The following is an 18,051-nucleotide window of genomic DNA, read 5'->3' on the forward strand; positions in this document are numbered from 1 at the left end:
TCTTTGTAATCAATGAATATTCAGTGATTCTCACAAACACACATTGACCCTCTGTCACCTTGGACAGCAGCGTTAATACCAGACCACTTATCCCAACGCTCTTTCAGGAAGAAACACACACTCTCTTCCACTGCTGTCACGTTGGATCCACGTCCTGTGGTGGAAAGTAACTAAAGTGCTGTACTTAAGTACAATTATTATTTTTTTTTTTTTACAGCTTTATTGAAGAGAAGTCAAAGAATTTGCCCACTTATCTCTGTAGGCGTGCAAAAGCTTTCTTGATTTGTGGTGGTAGCTCTGGAAGTTATTAACAACTTTATTGAAAGAACACCACCTACTCCACAAGCAACAGCACAGAGAGTACGGGGAGTGCAAACATTAAAAAAAAAATACATTCATTACAGTACAAAATACTGAAATGAAGAGTTTACAAAATCCATGTAAACACATGTATAAACACAAATCCACAATCCTGTCCAAAATATTCCTTTTTGTTTTTAGGGACTAGACAAAAAGGCTCTATTTTATTTTATCCCTGTAATTGTAATAAAACAAATAATTTATTTGTCACATAACAGTATTTAAAATGCCATATATTATATTATTGTGGCATCTCATCGCCACTTTCCACGGAGTTTCATCTAGGTGGTGAAACAGCGCCCCCTGGATTGCAGACTGTGGTAAATATCGGTAAGCGTGCGCGGTCAAACAGGGTATTGCAGTCCCATAGAAAGCCCCACCAGAGGAAGCCAGCAGGTGAAGTTCACATCGTTTGATTAGAAAATGGTCTCAGTCAGTCCGGTGTGGCGAATCTCGCTTCACTGTGAGGCCGTGAAAGATCCGTTTCACCCCCCCAAAAACTCTCAGAAAGCTGTCACGCAAATGAAAGAACCGCGAAGGTTTTTAGCTAGCTGACAGTTTTTTAGCTAGTTTCCCGGTGCTAACAGCTAATGCTAACAGCGGCCTGATTGTGTCGAACGTTAGCTAACGTTAGCTTAGCTCTAAAATGGCGCTGGACTGCAGCAACAAGTGCAACGGAAAATTAACGGACAAGGATTTTTAACAACTTCCTCGAAGAAAAGGAGAAATGTCTTCTCTTCAAACACCGTGAGTAAAATAAATACACTTTTCTGTCTGTCTCTTTGATGGCTTATTGTTACTTTTCTGGTGGTTAAATGTTCCGCTGTGGCGGAAAGTAACTAAGTACATTTACTCAAGTGCTGTATTTAAGTCATATTTTGAGCTACTTTTACTTGAATATTTTCCATTTTATGTTAACGTTACGTTATACTCCATTACATTTATTTGATAAGTGTAGTTACTTTGCATATTTAGATGAACGCAAAATATAAAAACAACTAATAAATGATGCTTTTATTATAGATTAAGCTACCCAGCTGTATATATTGTAGTTAAAATGAGCTCCACCATTACCAGCTGCAACATTAAAGTGAACACATTATCCAATAATATAATATATATATTATTAAAATGGGCCATTCTACAAAATGAGCACTTTCTCTTTTGGTACTTGAAGTATATTTTTTATCCTAGTACTTTTGAGTAAGTAAGAAAGTATTTTTACACAGTAGTATTGCTACTTGTACTTCCTGCCTGTTTGTATTAACTTGCTGTGTAGCTGTTCATGTAATGGAGGTTACATTGCTTGAATGTACTGCATCTTGTTTGCCTGGACACTAAAGCTGTAGTGTTATTTTCAGTGGTGGGAGAAGTAAAAGTACCAGTATAGCAATATTAAAAATACTCCGTTACAAGTCCTGCATTCAAAATCACAAGTAAAAGTACTGCTTATCAGCAAAATCTACTTAAAGTATCCAAAGTAAAAGTACTCCGTCTGCATGTTAGTACCCGTGTTGCTGACTTATTATTATTATTATTATTATTTTGTATATTCCAGTGGTTTCCAACCTAGGGGTCGGGCCCCTCCAAAGGGTCGCCAGATAAATCTGAGGGGTCGTGAGATGATTAATGGGAGAGGAACGAGGAAAAAACACTGATACACAAATCTGTTTCCATTTTATTAACTTTTTGTACAACATTGGATCATTGAAACAGTTTTTGAAATGAAGCCATGTGAGCAGTTTAGAGGGGAAATGTCTCTTTGGTGGAACTGTTGACAACTTATCTGAAACACGACGAGAAACCGCTCTTTTGTGAGGAGCCGCAAGCAAAAAGGGTTTGAGAGCTGCAGATTTATATTATAAATGTGCGGTATGAGCTTATCGTTTTTAATCTGTAAAGTAACTACAGCTGTCAGATACATTTAGTGGAGTAAACAGTACAATATTTACTCTAAAATGTCATGAGTAGAAGTAGATAGTGACATAAAAGTACCTCAAAAGTGTACTTAAGTTGAGTACTTGAGTAAATGTACTTAGTTACTTTCCACCACCGATTATTTTGTGCTGTCTACACAGACACGATAAGCAGGTGCATGATCCTCTGTGGCTTTTAATTGAATTGTGCATTTTTAATATTCAGGTGTAGTACTGCGCGTGTACTCTTTGTAATTGTTTGGAGCCTTTGCAAAAGCTCTGGTTGGTTGTTCGAATTTATTTTCATCCTCGGACTGTCGGTCGGACATGACGACACGGTGAAGGCGTCGCTTTGGGCTCTGGGTCGTCGTGACGGCGTTTCTCACCGTTTTCACCAGTTTTCCAAACCGATCGATGGATCGATGGAGAAAAGAATCAGCAGATGGATCCAGAATGAAAAGCATCATCAGCTGCAGTCCGATACAAACCGGTTCAACATGAGCTCCAGCTCCACCAGCTGCAGCAGCAACATCCTGCTTTACATTAATGCACGAGGAATAATAACCTGATGATAGAATATATAACAGCACAGCAGCCACAGGGACGCTGCACTGCTTTAATACTTTAAGGGCTTTTTCCTGATCACACTCTCACACTTTCACTGCAGCAGAGTGTTTTCACAGTGTGTGTTAGTACTTTTACTGCAGTAACGGATCTGAGTACTTCCTCCAGCACCGGTGAGAGCAGCTGCTTTAGTGCTCGGCTGGATTAAAAACCTGCAGACTCGTGGCCCTCGGTGGCCATTTAACACCTCTGCTGTTCAGACATCAGCAGAACGAGAACCTAATTGAGACCAGTGCATCAACTCCTCCCTTCAGCGCTGACATCGAACAAAAGAAAAAAGACCTGAAATGACCTCAAACTGTCTTTTTAAACATGTGTTGTGTTCAGCAGTGGGTCCCAACCTGGGGATCGGGTCCCCTCAAAGGGTCGCTAGATAAATCTGAGGGGTCACGAGATGATAAACAGGAGAGGAGAGAATCAAAAACATGTTTCTGATGCAAAAAAAGTAAAGAAGACTTTTCTGTAATAATCCCTTTTTTTCTAATATACTGTAAAGTTTTACCCTTTTTAGGCCTCTAAAACTAATTTAAATGAAACAACTTGAGAGAGAAAATCACTTTGGTTGAACTTCTCACGACTCGTAGCTTATTAAAACTGCGATGCTTCGTCACGCATATAAACATTTCTTTGTTCTGAGGGGACGCAAGCCAAAAGGTTGAAAAACAGGAGCTCCAAAAACCCGCCCGCAACCTGCATAACTTCTAGTCCCGAAACAATTCATCTTTTAGTTGAGTGACAGAAACTTAATTGGAAACTGTTTCTGGTAATCAATCGGTAAGTGTTTCTTCAAGACAAAATGCCAAGTATTTGCCTCTTTAATTTGTGGATTTGCTGTGTTTAATATAGGGCTGGATTAAAAGTCTTGTTAGTCTTGTTTACTCTCGTGTGCGAGTCCCGAAACGTTATTTAAGTGTGACACTAAATCAGTGGAGTGCCACTCCTAGTAAAAGGTCTTCTTCCACTGCTGTTTCTTAATCAATACCACAGTTTAAACCTGACACACCGAAGCAGAACTTTTTTATTGACAATCAATACGTCTAAATTACTGCAGTCTGGAGCCACAGTAGATGTTTGTCTCAACTTGGACAAGAGGATCTGTTTTTATTATATTTTCAGTTTTTGTTGAGTATTTAAAATCATTTAAAGAGGAGAGAAAGAACATATTTTAAGATATTTAGAAAGCTGAAATGATTTTCTCATCCCTCTTTAAGTTCCTCTGTGGCTTTTGGTCTTAATGATCTGAGTGTGTGTAAAAAGTAAGAAATAAAGAAATGTAAAATATCAGCCTCTGTGATCCCGGAGGCGTTGAAAGGTCAGAGATATTCTGCACCACCATTAAAACTCAAACGGACAGACGGGACTCGTCCGGTGTCTCGGGGCAATCGTTTTCTGCAAAGAGGTGCTGACCAGAATGAGAACGAGCCTGCTGTTGAAAAACCGTGAGTCATTACGAGTTCAGCTTCAGGTCAACGTGAAGAAATTCAATTTCTGCCGGGAGAAGACGCGCATTTCGATCGTTGAGCTGATTTATAGTTCTGATTCAGGTGTCCCGACTGATCGGATCAAGCTGGACCGTGTCCCTCCAGTCTGGTTCAGCTGGGAGATGAAATCATGCAGTGTGAGGCGTTTAGTGGTTTGAATTGTTTGCTTTCTGGTTTTTGCGTCCCATCGTTCTCACTCGGTGTGTTTCCACCCACCTGTTTTTATGCGCATTTTCAGTTTGTGCATTAAAAAATAAAAAAAAACCCATTGTGCATGTCGTGCAAACGTTTCACTCTTGGCTGAGGTGCAAACGTTGGCGTATCGACAAACAACAAATGGAAACAGACTTAGTGAATAAATGATGACGTACATGAAGCGTGGGACTGTAACCTTCCTCACATTAATGAAACTAACAGAAACGTCATGTTTTCTGCCGTTTGAGCTCTTTTAATGGCGTCATCTCGTTGTGTCTTCTTCTTCTGTGGTGGTTTAATGGCAGCGGCTCCAGCCGAGGACCTCTGCTGGACCTTTGTCTGGTTTTCTAAGTGTTTGGTCTGGTTTGTTGGGAGTTGTCAGTCTGGATCACGACCTTCATGTGGTTGGGGAGGATGGGTTGACAGACGTAGACATACTAAAGGTTTTTGGCTGTTAAACACAACGCTTTTAACATCCTTTAAACATATTTTATGGGATAACAGATTGTTTTGTCATAAAAACGTTTATTGTGGATTAGCGCTGCATGATATTGGGGAAAAAAATAACATTGCAATATTTCTTCTTTCTTTTCTGCGATGTATATTGCGATATAAAAAAAAATACAGGAAATTTCACCAGATACATGCAGTGTGTTATTCACGTACAGATATACAATAAACAATCATAATTTTCATTATTTGGGTACTTTAAAAGTCTGTCCTCTTCTGAGGAAACAAAGCCCCTCCTCCAGAAATCAGCTTGTATGTGACCCTGACGTGGACGAGCGCGAACACACGTTTCTTAATTTACTTTACAAATGGACTTGTGTGTCGCAGGTGTGTTATTTACATGTAATCTACCATTTCCAACGATGTTCAAATGTATGCTTAATCTGCGCGGTGGAAGACAAACAGGCCTCCCGGCGCGGCTGATGGCGGCAAAACTGTCAAACTTTATCTATATACCGGCAAGAGGTACGGATAAATCGGGATACTGCAGGTTTTGTGTGCAGCCCTTCACCAGAGCACATTGGGAACTGATCAAACCCTTCTTGTAGATTAGTCGTGGGAAATGAGAACCTTGAGAGACGTGTTTGAGTTAATTTGCCTCACATGACATTGCGCGTCCTGCGATGTGACTATCGCACATGCGCACATCGCAATGCTAAAACGATATATCGTGCAGCCTTATTGTGGATGATTATTTGTTCAGTTATGCTGTTGATTATTTGTTTGATTATGTGATTAATTGTTTAGTCTAGAAAATAGAGAAAAACTCTTTCTCAGAGCCTTCAGATGTCTTGTTTAGTCCGACCAACAGTCCCAAAGATATTCAGTTTCCGTTCATATAAAACAGAGAAAAGCAGCAGAAATTAGTAATTGTTTGCCATTTTTGCTTAAATAACTTAAGTGATACAACTTTTTGAAATTGTTGTGAATTTAATTTGCAGTCTGTCGACTTATCGGTTATCAGCTGAACATTTCTGCACTAATCCTTTTAAAAATAAACTTTCCTTAATTTGGAGAAACTAATTAAGTAATTTAAGCATATTAATTACTAAATTGAGGATTTGTTTTATCAAACATTTTCTCCAGACACCTATTAGTGCCTCTTCCTTTTTTGCATTTAACTCTGTTGTCCTCAGTTTGTGTCTGAAAACTTTGATGCTCTTTGTGATGCTTTTTTTGATGAAGTACTCAGATCCGTTACTGCAGTAAAAGTACTAACACACACTGAAAACACTCTGCTGCAGTGAAAGTGTGAGAGTGTGATCAGGAAAAAGCCCTTAAAGCATTAAAGCAGTGCAGCGTCCCTGTGGCTGCTGTGCTGTTATATATTCTATCATCAGGTTATTATTCCTCGTGCATTAATGTAAAGCAGGATGTTGCTGCTGCAGCTGGTGGAGCTGGAGCTCATGTTGAACCGGTTTGTATCGGACTGCAGCTGATGATGCTTTTCATTCTGGATCCATCTGCCGATTCTTTTCTCCATCGATCGATCGATCGGTTTGGAAAACTGGTGAAAACGGTGAGAAACGACGACCCAGAGCCCAAAGCGACGCCTTCAGCGTGTCGTCGTGTCCGACCGACAGTCCAAAGCTCGACGTTATTAACAAACATCACAGTTATTACAGTCGTTCAGAGGAAAAGCAGCAGATCTGCACATCTGAGGAGCTGCAGCCAGGAAGGGATTTACAGGGAAAATCAACCATCAAAACAGCTGCTGATTAATTTTCTGTCAATCGACTAATCGTTTCAGCTGAACTTTATAAAATATGACTTTATGTTTATATAAGTCTTCATATGTTTTGTGCAAAAACCCTAATCGGTAAAGTAACTAAAGCTGTCAGATAAATGCAGTGGAGTAAAAAGTGCAGTATCTCCCTCTGAGACGCGGCGGAGTGGAAGTAGAAAGTAGCATGAAATGGAAATACTCAAGTTAACTACCTCCTAAAGTACAGTACTTGTGTAAATGTACGTAGTTACATTCCACCACCATTGAGCAACACATTGAAACCTAAACGTTTGAGCACTTTTTGCAGCCTGTTACTAAAGTTACGTTTCCCATGACTGCACGTGCTGGCTGGACTCGTTTGTTCCTCTTTGAGCTCGCGGGACGTCGGATGTCTGACTTTGCCTCTGTATAAATCTCTGCCAGGACAGGGGGGGTTCGGTCCTGAGGGATTTGGGCTCAGCTCGGCCTCTCTGACAGGGACGTCTCGCGTCTCTTTTAAGCCCCTGACAGCTGCTGTATCTGGGTTACCCAGTTCTGCTCCGGCCTCAGCGTGCCCTAGATCAATATGGAAATATCTTTATGTTTTGTTGCTTTTGGGGGGTTACAGAAAGTCATAAAAGTCTGCACTGTTAAAGTAATGTTCAGATATTTCGGGAAATGCTTGTTTGCTTTTATTACTTGCAGCCGGATTAGAAAATCAATATCAATTTCATTACAGGGAGGAGTCCAGGATGTGTAATGAGGGTTTCAACAGACAGCATGACAGACGGAAAAGCTTCCAGAAACTGGAGCTCAAACCTTGTAGATGTGAAGATGTTTGCTGTCAAAAGATTTGACAGAATATGTTCAAAAATACAGGAAGTCAAAATGCAGATTTGAACATATTCTGTCAAACTTTTATCAGGTTCTGAATCCATCAAGTTTCTGATGCTTTAAATCATTTGAGTGTCTGGTCTTTCCTCTGGATACTGACTTTACTGTCAGAAGAAGGGCTGCAACTAATTATCCTTTTCATTATCAATTAATCAGAAAAATAATGTAGAGAATAGTCTGCAAAATGTCACTTTCCCAGAGGCCAAGATAACATCTCCAGATGTTTTGTTCAAACTAAATATATTCCAATTATACCAAACAGAGAAACGCTGGAGCTATAGTATTAAGATTGTTGCTTGATAAATTACAAAAAGATAATTTGTTGTTAATTCATTTTGTGTTTATCAATTAACTGATTTAATAGATTAGATGTTTCAGCACACTGAGCTATTGGACGTCATGATACCAGCTCTAATGTCATTTTTATAAAAACCTGACACACTCGGTTGTTTCTGTAAGAGCAAAAGGTTTGAAACTAGTAAACAAGCGTCTCATGTAGGCGATGTGACTGAAGTGATTAATAAATATCACAATCAATAAAAAAATGCAAAATTACCTGTAAAATAATCAGATGTTCAAAGCAATAAATTGTTCCACTATTGTGAATTACATGAAACTAAACTCTTCATTTGTGTAAAACAAAACCCTTAATAATTGATTTTTTTTATAGTTATAGTTGATAGTTTTTGCTCTGAATGATTAATTAGTAAAACAATATTATTTATACATGTATTACCTGTGTCTACGTTTCCCAACAAACCTCTGCCATAACCACGCCCCTAGGCTCTGACGCTTTCTCAGGATCGACTCAGTTCACATTAGCTCAGTCGTTATTACGAAAAGCGTATTTGTAATCGAAAAAAGATCACGTAGTAGCTGATTGTATAAAGTACGTCTGTAATAGGGCTGGTCGTTGTTCCTCACTTCAAAACGGGATCATTTATCTCAGAATCTGCGCAGCAATTAGCTAGCTAACAACATCACGTTAACATGTTAAAAAGCGTCAGCCGCGCTGATGGCAGAGGTGCGTTGGTTATTACTGTCGCGCTGACGCTGTGCGGTCAGAGTATATATATACCTTTTTTTTTTTTAAAGCAAAAGGTGTTTGTTTTTGCATTATAGAACATGTTTTCTATAAAACCCAGAATGTGCACTTAAAAGCACTAAATGGGTTTAGTTTTGACAGATTATTGTATGCAATTTAAACAAGAAAAATTTTGATTTTTCTAAAAAAGGAAACCAATTAGTTGTTCATTTTAAGAGACCTCTTATTTTCTCATCCGATTAATCAATAGAATACTTGATTACTAAAATAATCGATAGCTGCAGCCCAAGTAAAGACGCTGTTTACCTGCTTGCCTAAACATGCTTTAATGTTTCTTTTTGTAGCTCTGTAAAAATGGCTGTCTATATAAAGTTAATGAGAATAGGGAAAAAAAGTTATGTAAAATGTACGATTATAAAAAGTAATTACAATTAAGTTATTTAAAATTTATAAATATAAAAGCTAATGAAAAATTCTGTCAATTTTAAAATATGTTCACTGTGCAACTGATGAATGAGAAATTAATGTTCCACTCAAAAAAAAACAAAACAAACAAACCTGACAAACATAGTTGGGCAGCTATTTTTAATTAGCACTTAATAATCCAGTTGAAAGTGATCTGACAGCAAGTATTAAACATTTACATTCTCTTAGGGCTGGGTGATATCAGTAATATACTGCAATATGAAATAATAAAACTGGTGTTGTGTATTACAACTTTTGTGTATTTAATAATTAATTTTGTTAGACTAGTATAAACTTTAAAAAATAAAGATTATAATACATTTCCACTGAAAGAAAAACAATGATTATTATGTTGTTTAGAAATCATTTAAAAACCCTGAAAATCATCCAGCAGTCGAGTCAAACAGAAGAGAAGAGCGTTTACCAATTAATATATTTAATGAGGTTGGAATTGCAAATGTGAACTTTTCAAACTTTAAAATCACACCAAATCAGATTCATTTTGTTCAGACACTTATAGGATCATAAAAATGTTGCATTTCAGAGATTTTAATACCAGGAAGTAAGTTGACAACAGAACTTCAGTCATGGGGATAAAGGAGAGAGTTCCTGCCTTGTATTCAGACTGTATATGTTTTTAAAGCATCTTTTATTAGAAATTAGCAATTTAAAAGTAGAAGTTACAGTAACTTAGTCTGAAAACAGCAGGTTATTGCAGCTACTTATCTTTGATTTCATCTCACCATTACTCAAGATAAGAAGAAAAACAGTTGACATACAATATATATTCATCGTATAAAAAGAGTATTACATCAATATTTACATACAGCAATATGTGTAACTTTTTAAATAAACAGCTTATATGGAGCAGTGAGTGAGAACATAGTTATAATAGAAAAAATAGATGGCTCTTCGCTTCCCTGCTGTCAGTCAGTTGGATTATGCTAGCTAACATCACATTTGAACACGTATGTCTTTAATAACCACTTTAACACCAACCACCTGAGATCGACCCGCGTTTCCCTTCAACACTTAAGAAAATCACGTTAATTATGTTTTCAGCCGAGTCAAAATTCATCTCCAACACTTTTAAAATTTAGTTGTGACACCTTTTTGATTTTGGAAGTCGCCAATAGGTGACAAATAGAACAAAACATTAATTAACGAAGACTGTATATAATTAAAGTTTACCTGTAATGCCGGCAAACGTAAAGTTTTTTTTTTTTTTAAAGGCCGATTTATTTTCTGTAGTTTTGTTGGCGTTAAACTTCCATAAAGTCGTAACACTGATACACTGACAGGTCAGGAACTTGATGTAAAAGAAGTGACACACAGTACAACTGACTTAAAGAACTGGAGAGAAAAATCAATTTAACTGGCGAAATACTGACCAACTTTTTCAGTTAACCAGTAATCTCTCATATCATTTGTGTTTTCTTTACTTTCTTACTTTTATACATTGCTACACAAAACCGGGAAAATACAGCAGATGTTCTGTTCACTCAGCTTCCTCGGACGTTATTGAAACGATCAAACGTAGCTAAGTTCCCTTGATCGTATGTCGGTTTAGCGTCCGGTGTAGATGAAATCTGAGGAGAGACCAAAAAAATAAGTTTGTCATCTTTCATTGTGTTTTATTAAAGATCTGCAGCGATGTAACATGTTTTCTAGAATTATACATAATACATGTTTCCAGTTTAACCTGTTGATTTTAATTATATGTACTGTAAAGTTGTAATAATATAAACAAGCCACATGACTGACTTTGGCTATTTACAATGCAACTTTAATCCAAAAGTGAATAATGTTCAAAGAAAGTAAAATTTATGATTTCACTAAAAGGATTAGTTCAGCATCTTTCTGAGTGTCAGGACCTGGTTAGCCTAGCTTAGCATAAAGACTAGAAGCAGAGGGAAATAGTTACCATGACTCTGTCCAGAGTTTAAAAATACAGCTACCAACACGTCGTGTCTGTTTTGTTAAATTCATACACAAACAATGTAAAAACCAGCAGTCCTGCTGGCTAGAGTAAGAGTTGACGTTCTGAAGGTGAAGTGAGAGTCTCACCACGGCAGTACTCGGGGTTGAAGTTTTCGTAGATGGGGTAGAGAGGGTTCTCCTGTTCACTGCGATGCTTCCTGGCTCTCAGGACGTCCCGCACGCACTGGAGCAGGAAGGCATACTGGCACTGCAACACACACGAGGAAATCAGTTTTTATAAGTGAATGAACACTATGTAGTCTTACTTTGGATTACAGTATGTCATTTAACGCTGTGTTTGGTCCTATATTAGCTGGTGTTTTATCCTTGCTTTTGACCAATATTTACTGGGGTTCTAGCCCAGTAGTAGTCTCTGACATTCATCATGAGCACAGAAAGCGTTGCTCTGTGTCTGCTAACATGTTAGCCAAAACAGCTCGAGGCTACAGTATATCGCAATTCTGTTGTTGTGACTTTGTTTGCCTTTCTGCCCCCTAGTGGTCAAACCAATCATGTAATTAGGAGGTTTCATAGAAGGAAGAGGGGCTAATGGTCTTATGGGGGGTGTACCTCAGTCTGGACCATGTGTTGGCGGTGCAGGCGGAGGTCGAACACGCAGCCGTACAGGTCGATGGTTCCTTTAGAGTCCAGCTGCTGCAGAACCCGATCCAAGGCGATGAACGTCCCTGTACGCCCAACACCAGCACTAACACACACACACACAGTCAACTGTAAAACAGCAAATCCTCACATTCAAGACGCTAGGAGATTTCTGCTAAGAAATGAGTTGAATTATTATAAAAATAGTCAAATAAACCAATCGTTTCAGCTCTAATGCAGAGTTTGTGTTGACTCCCAGCCAATCAAATAGGTGCTTGAGGAAATCCTGAGGAATCAATTAGTTTTGTTGTTGGACCCGAGTAAAGTAAAAACACTCTGTCCTACCTGCAGTGTACGACGGTGGCTCCGGTGCTGGGCGATCGGTCCACGTAGTCCCGGACCGTCCTGACAAACTGGATCAGGGACTGGGTGCTCTCTGGGACTCCATGATCGGGCCACACAGTGTAGTGGAAGTGACGCAGCACGCGAGGGTAACCGCAGCTGCTCTCCTGTCAGGATTTATTGATCATTTATTATTATTCTATCAATAAAAACTCTGAATTAACAGGCAGGAGAGCACGGCTCCGTACTGGGAGGTTCAGTTAGAGATAAAGAGCAGGTACCGAGGTGATCTTGAACTCTCTGATGGTCCACTCCGGCAGGACGGACTCTGACAGCATCTGAATGACCAGGTCGCCGTAGTACAGAGGCTCTCTGTCTGCAGGCCAGTACTGATCACACTTCACCTGTAACACACGTTTGATATGTTTTATCTCAACTAGTTAGAATCTGATAATGCAGCTTAGGTTAGGTGATCGACAAAAAATAATCAGCAGCTATTTTGACAAGTGATTTAATAGTTTAAACTATTTTTCAAGCAAAAATACCAAATTCTCTAGTTTTAGCTTCTCAATTGTGATGATTTGCTGCTTTTCTTTGTCTTACTGGACCTGCAGGTGTTGGACTGTTTGTTGGGGGCTTTAGGAAAATGTTAGATGCATTTTACACTATTATTCAAGAAGATAATAATTGTTAGCAGCAGCCGTAGTAAGAATAGACCGAACATCAACAGAACTGTGAGCAGTAACATAAACGTTTGATTAAAAAGTCAATCAATTTACTTTTATTCAGGTTGCAAAATGATGACTGCAGATATCATCCAATCTAATGTTTTTGTTACTTTCTCGTCTTGTATTTTTGTCTAAACTTCATCTGTCTATTAGATTTTAATATTTATATATAGTGCCCCCAAACAAAAAGTGGAAATGGTCACTAAAACCAACAGCATTCATCCTCAGGGCTCCATGAATATCGAAGAAATCTGGCCTGTAGCGAGATATTTCACTCTGGACCAGGACAATAAAACAAGAACAACCCAAAATTAAAACTGTCAATCACTCACCCGTCCCTTCTCCACACACTGCGTCACCATGACGATATTGTAGACGCCGTGCTCCCACACCATCCGCCAGAAATCGTCCTTAGTGCCGGGCAGCGGCCCCTGGGTGGCGATGTACTCCCTGCGGTAGTTATTACCCTGCGCACACACACACAGAGGACAGGGGTATTAGTGTGTGTGTAAGTGTGTGTGTTCAATATGTGCGGATGTGTGTGTCTACGCACAGGTATGTAGCTGGCGTTGATGTAGTCGGAGCAGGGGTCGTCCTCCAGGTACGACAGCTTCACTCTGGTGGAATCGTCTAGAAAAAAGAAACATTAATTATCCACAAAGGGTCAGAGGCTTTAATGTAATCATATAGATCTGCTCCGTGTGAACAAAATGAGCTATCAATCCAAGCGTCACATAATGGCCTGTTATTTATTGGTTATGATGCCTTAGTGAACTATTCAGTCTAGGTGTTGACCTTTGACCCCTATGAAGTCAGAAAGGTCAGTGACCTGATTGGATTTGAGTAAATCTTTGTTGTTTTACTTTATTGATTATGAGGCTGCTGTTGTTCTCATATCTGACGCCTTCACAGATTTAATAAAATGCGTTTTTCCAGGCAAACCTAAATTCTACATGTTTATATAATCCATAATAAATCTTAAATTTCAAACAGTTCTGGTTATTCTGAGAAAGAAAACGTCCGTATTTGAAGCCGACGAGACTTTGAGAGGCACGTAACACGGCCTGGGACTGAAAGGGTTAAGCTCAGAACTAGTTATTGTTATCATTAATAAACTGATTAAGACCATAAAATCTCAAAAACTGCATATCACACTTCAAACAAACCTCGAATATATTCAGTTTACGATGATATGAAACAGAGAAAAGCAGCAAAAATAATGACACCAACTTTTCTAACATTTAACAGCTCTTCAGGGGCTTTTATTAATGTAAGTGAGAATATTTCAAATGTTAAATGTGAGGAGGTTCAGCTGTGACTCACACGGACCAAACAACCATGATTCATTTTACTACGAGTGTGTGTGTGTGTGTTTAGAGCTGCTGCTGTAAATGCATCAACTCACAGATCATATTTTTCTGTTCGTATAGAAAATTGGCTGCAGATACACAGCTCTAAATATAACACACACACACAGAGAAACGCCTTAATTTGATTTTAAAACACACCATTAGTTTATGTAAATAATGAAAATATTATTAAACTGATACTACAAACTAATCAAGGAAATAAAGAGGAAAGAATAGATTCATTTTGAGCATTGTTGAAGTAGAGATACCAAATAAGTCTGGATATTTTTTTTGGGGTCAATGTTCAGTTTTTCTTATTATTGAGGTCGTAGTTAAAGATGTTATAACGCAGTCCAGCACAACACCGTCACTGACTATAACCTGACATAATTAAATTATGCACAGCTGTTAGATTGCACATGTGTCCAGGTGGAACTGATTTCAAAGGCCGTTGATGTTGCCGGCCCCTTTCCCTCGTTCACCATGTAGTGAGCAGTCACTCTCAGCTGTTCGACCAGAACAAGGTGTTTTTATAAAATGTCACCTTCTCTGTTTTAGACATTTTATATAGTAAACGAATTAGAGATTAATCGATAATCTGTTGAAACCCTCCCACTTTCTTTAAAAGATAAAGGCAGGAGCAGCGTCATTGTTATGAGGGAAAGAAAAGATATTTAAGGACGTCTTAATATATTTACTTTTAATTAGGCACGCTGCAGCACAATCATCTGCATGTTTAGCTGTGCAGTTATTAATGTTTTCATCGCCTTAGACTGGTATGTCACTGTTGCCATGGGAACAGGCGCTGTCTCGTTAATTAAAGCTTTTAACGATGTCATTATAATGATTTTCACATTGATTTGTTTTTGTGTTTCCCCTCACTGGGGGGCTCGATGACTTTTACATTATAAATGTATTTCAAATACAATTTACTTAATGTATTTTTGTTTGTTGCTGCAGCAGAAACAGTTAAAGCCATTGAATCTAACACACACACACACACACGCAGCAGTACTAACATGGCAGGATGTTGTTGTAGCGGTTCTTTCCTCGGTTCTCCGGCACTCGGGCGACGTCCATCGTCTGGTTGCGTCCCACATCCTTCAGATCCTTCGCAAACAAGACGATTCAAAACCCCTCTTTCACATGTGACAGCCAAACTCCTCTAGTGGTATCACAGTGTTTCATCCCCTTCCTGTCCGGTGAAAACCTCGTATCTCCAGGTGTTTGTGACAAGCTGAATAAACTCTTTAACCCCCCCTCGGATCAGCTGGAAAACAGGCTGTTTCTCTGAGCTCAGGGAGACTTTTTAGAGATACGTGGTTCTCACAGGACAGCGACGCTGCAAACACGTGATGATCTTATAGACCATGATGCATTGCTGCAGGTTAAACTACCCAACAGTATATAAAGCAGTTAAAACGAGCTCAACCTGAAACATCTGCAGCAGTAAAATGCAACACACACATGAATGCAGCAGGAATATGAATCCAGAAACATCAGATATAATAAACACTGACAGGAAGCGTTTTACTGATAATACTTTAAGTAAAAGTATGTTCTGATATTACATTGAATATTAAACTTTTACCTCGAACTCCTCAGACAGCAGGTAGTTGGAGTCGGCCTGCAGCTTTGTCAGATGGGACTCGAAGTGGCAGGCTTTGATCGGACTGGACGGGACAGATATTAGTTATATTAACGATTAACAGCAATATGGAGAATTTCTTCAGTTCAATCATGCTTCACTAGCAGTGTTATCTTAGTAAAAACTTTATACTTTGATGAACAGACCTGAGCCTTTCTGCCAAATTTAACTATATAAACCTTTGCTATGAATGATCAGTTCTGTGTAAAATCAAAATAAGAGATTCTCACCTGGTGACCCGACGATTACTGCAACAGAAGGAAGACAATCAAAATATCATTATTTGGTAATAAAAGGTGTAAAACAGTTGTGCCGTACGATCAATCTGACGCTACTAGGAGTTGGACTTTTAACTGCAGGAAGTAACTTTTAATGGGATTTTATGGAAAATGTACAGAATATAATGACAGAAAATAAGTTTATTTCAAATTATAGCCCAACTAGATATTTGAGAGTTAAAAAAAAAAAAAAAAAAAGACAGACAGACAGTGTATCCCCCAGATATATAAACACATTTTATTAAATATTTGTGCAGGCTGTTATATATTTTTTTAAGTACTAATTGTTTTTGAAATAATATAAAACTTTATTTGTTACTACTAATTTCAAAACACGATATATCGGCAGCTATTAAACACATGTTTTATTTGTTAAATGTTATCTTTTATTTTAACGAGTTTTTGAGAAAATAGAAATAATTATTGCTAATTATTATTTTGAAACAGGAGCAGATTTTATGAACGTGCAGTCGTGTTATAACAACAACAACAACTATAAGCTCTTACTTAATGAGCTCAGTACACAAACACGCAGTAATTAACAGATGCTGTGAGCGATGAGGTAATCTGAGAGAGAGAGCACTTTATTGGAAACTAATACTTCACACACACATATTGAACGTAGGAGGTAATGGCAACTAATCACAGATCGAGCGCACACACACACACACACTTACCTCCTGACACCCATATATAATCCTGAAGCTGGAACCTCTTTCCACATACTCATCCTCACCACCGGGTTCTCCTGCACAGCCCTGCAGACACACGGCGCGCCACGTTAGAAAATACCTGCACCCAACAAACACCTGAGAGCGTCTTAACACGTCATAGTTGTTGCTGGGAGTGAGAATGTAGTCAGATTGTAGTTTTTACTGCTTTTATTGTTATTGTCTGCCATACGTTACTTCCTGTTCTCAATTTAAGTGTGCCTTTAATAGGAAGACATCAAAACAATATAATAAACAATTTTCTTTTCAGATTTTTTTCCTCCAATTCTGATTTTGTAATTAATTATAATTTTTAATTAAATATTTTACAAATGTATTTAATAGTACCCATAGAACATTTGTATATAAATGTGTATAAACAATCTACTGAGGTGACTAATTAACTCCTAACTTAAATTAATTGAGCCTTAATAACATGTGCCGCAGAATAATTATATATTACTTAAACTTTTGTTTTTAAAAAAAGCATCAGTTAAGTGTTTAATTAAATTTGCATTTTAAAAAGCTATTAAAAAATTAATGCTCTTTTTTTTTAAATGAATTTTTTTTTGTTTTTCAAAAGGCTTTAAAATTTGAACTGTTAATTAATAAAGCTTTCCTTTGGTGTTCAGTCTCAGCTGCTTTTAATGGTTTCTGTTTCGTCCCCATTTGAATTTAAACATTTAAAGGTTCAGCATTTAGGGAGTTTTGCTCACTCACTTTCTGCCGAGAGTGAAATGAGAAGATTGATTCCACGCTAGTGTCAGGACATGGTTAGCCTAGCTTAGCATACAGACTGGAAGCAGTCACAGTTTTGAGATGCCGTGCATATGACCCAGTTAAAACATTAGATGCAAGGTTTAACAGCATACTGTACCTTTCTTCATCTGAAGACGCAGCACGGCTTGAATAAAAACGACTTTTACAGAGTTCTTATAGTCCGGCGCTATATCGAGCAATTAATGAAGGTAAATAAACAAAAGTATTTAGATGATATTCTATTAAAAGTCTTCATAGAGTGTCACAGCAAACATGTAACTCACTGAATGTAAAATAAACATGGGAAAACCCTCCTCGGGTTCTTCATTACTTCACGAGGCAAATCATTATCGTACGTTCTTTCTGGCAGGAGGTTCATAAAGTTTTACAAAAAGGTGGACTTTCCCTTTAAATAGGAGACTCTGTATTTGGGCGTCGTGCCTTCAGACAAATGTTCCCTCT

The 18,051-nt window shown here is 38.2% G+C and overlaps 1 protein-coding gene across 5 annotated transcripts in view; it reads right to left on the reverse strand.

Moving 5' to 3' along the window:
* Positions 1 to 9,614: 9,614 nt before the first annotated feature.
* The window catches only part of ptprb (protein tyrosine phosphatase receptor type b), a 40,127-nt gene continuing 31,690 nt past the window's right edge, over positions 9,615 to 18,051 (reverse strand). The window contains exons 30-40 of one of the 5 annotated variants that reach the window (XM_044185379.1): positions 16,798 to 16,878; positions 16,073 to 16,090; positions 15,786 to 15,867; positions 15,214 to 15,304; positions 13,399 to 13,475; positions 13,178 to 13,312; positions 12,399 to 12,521; positions 12,121 to 12,284; positions 11,746 to 11,881; positions 11,263 to 11,383; positions 9,615 to 10,784 (exon numbers count right to left, since the gene is read on the reverse strand). In XM_044185379.1, the coding sequence (XP_044041314.1) occupies positions 10,762 to 10,784; positions 11,263 to 11,383; positions 11,746 to 11,881; positions 12,121 to 12,284; positions 12,399 to 12,521; positions 13,178 to 13,312; positions 13,399 to 13,475; positions 15,214 to 15,304; positions 15,786 to 15,867; positions 16,073 to 16,090; positions 16,798 to 16,878 (1,051 nt within the window). In that variant the 3' untranslated portion in view covers positions 9,615 to 10,761. Of the gene's footprint in view, positions 10,785 to 11,262; positions 11,384 to 11,745; positions 11,882 to 12,120; positions 12,285 to 12,398; positions 12,522 to 13,177; positions 13,313 to 13,398; positions 13,476 to 15,213; positions 15,305 to 15,785; positions 15,868 to 16,072; positions 16,091 to 16,796; positions 16,879 to 17,707; positions 17,777 to 18,051 lie in introns of those variants that run through there. The other 4 variants (XM_044185380.1, XR_006376740.1, XR_006376739.1 and 1 more) reach the window with 4 other exon arrangements.

This window comes from Siniperca chuatsi, linkage group LG23 (assembly GCF_020085105.1).
Source record: "Siniperca chuatsi isolate FFG_IHB_CAS linkage group LG23, ASM2008510v1, whole genome shotgun sequence".
NCBI lineage: Eukaryota > Metazoa > Chordata > Actinopteri > Centrarchiformes > Sinipercidae > Siniperca > Siniperca chuatsi.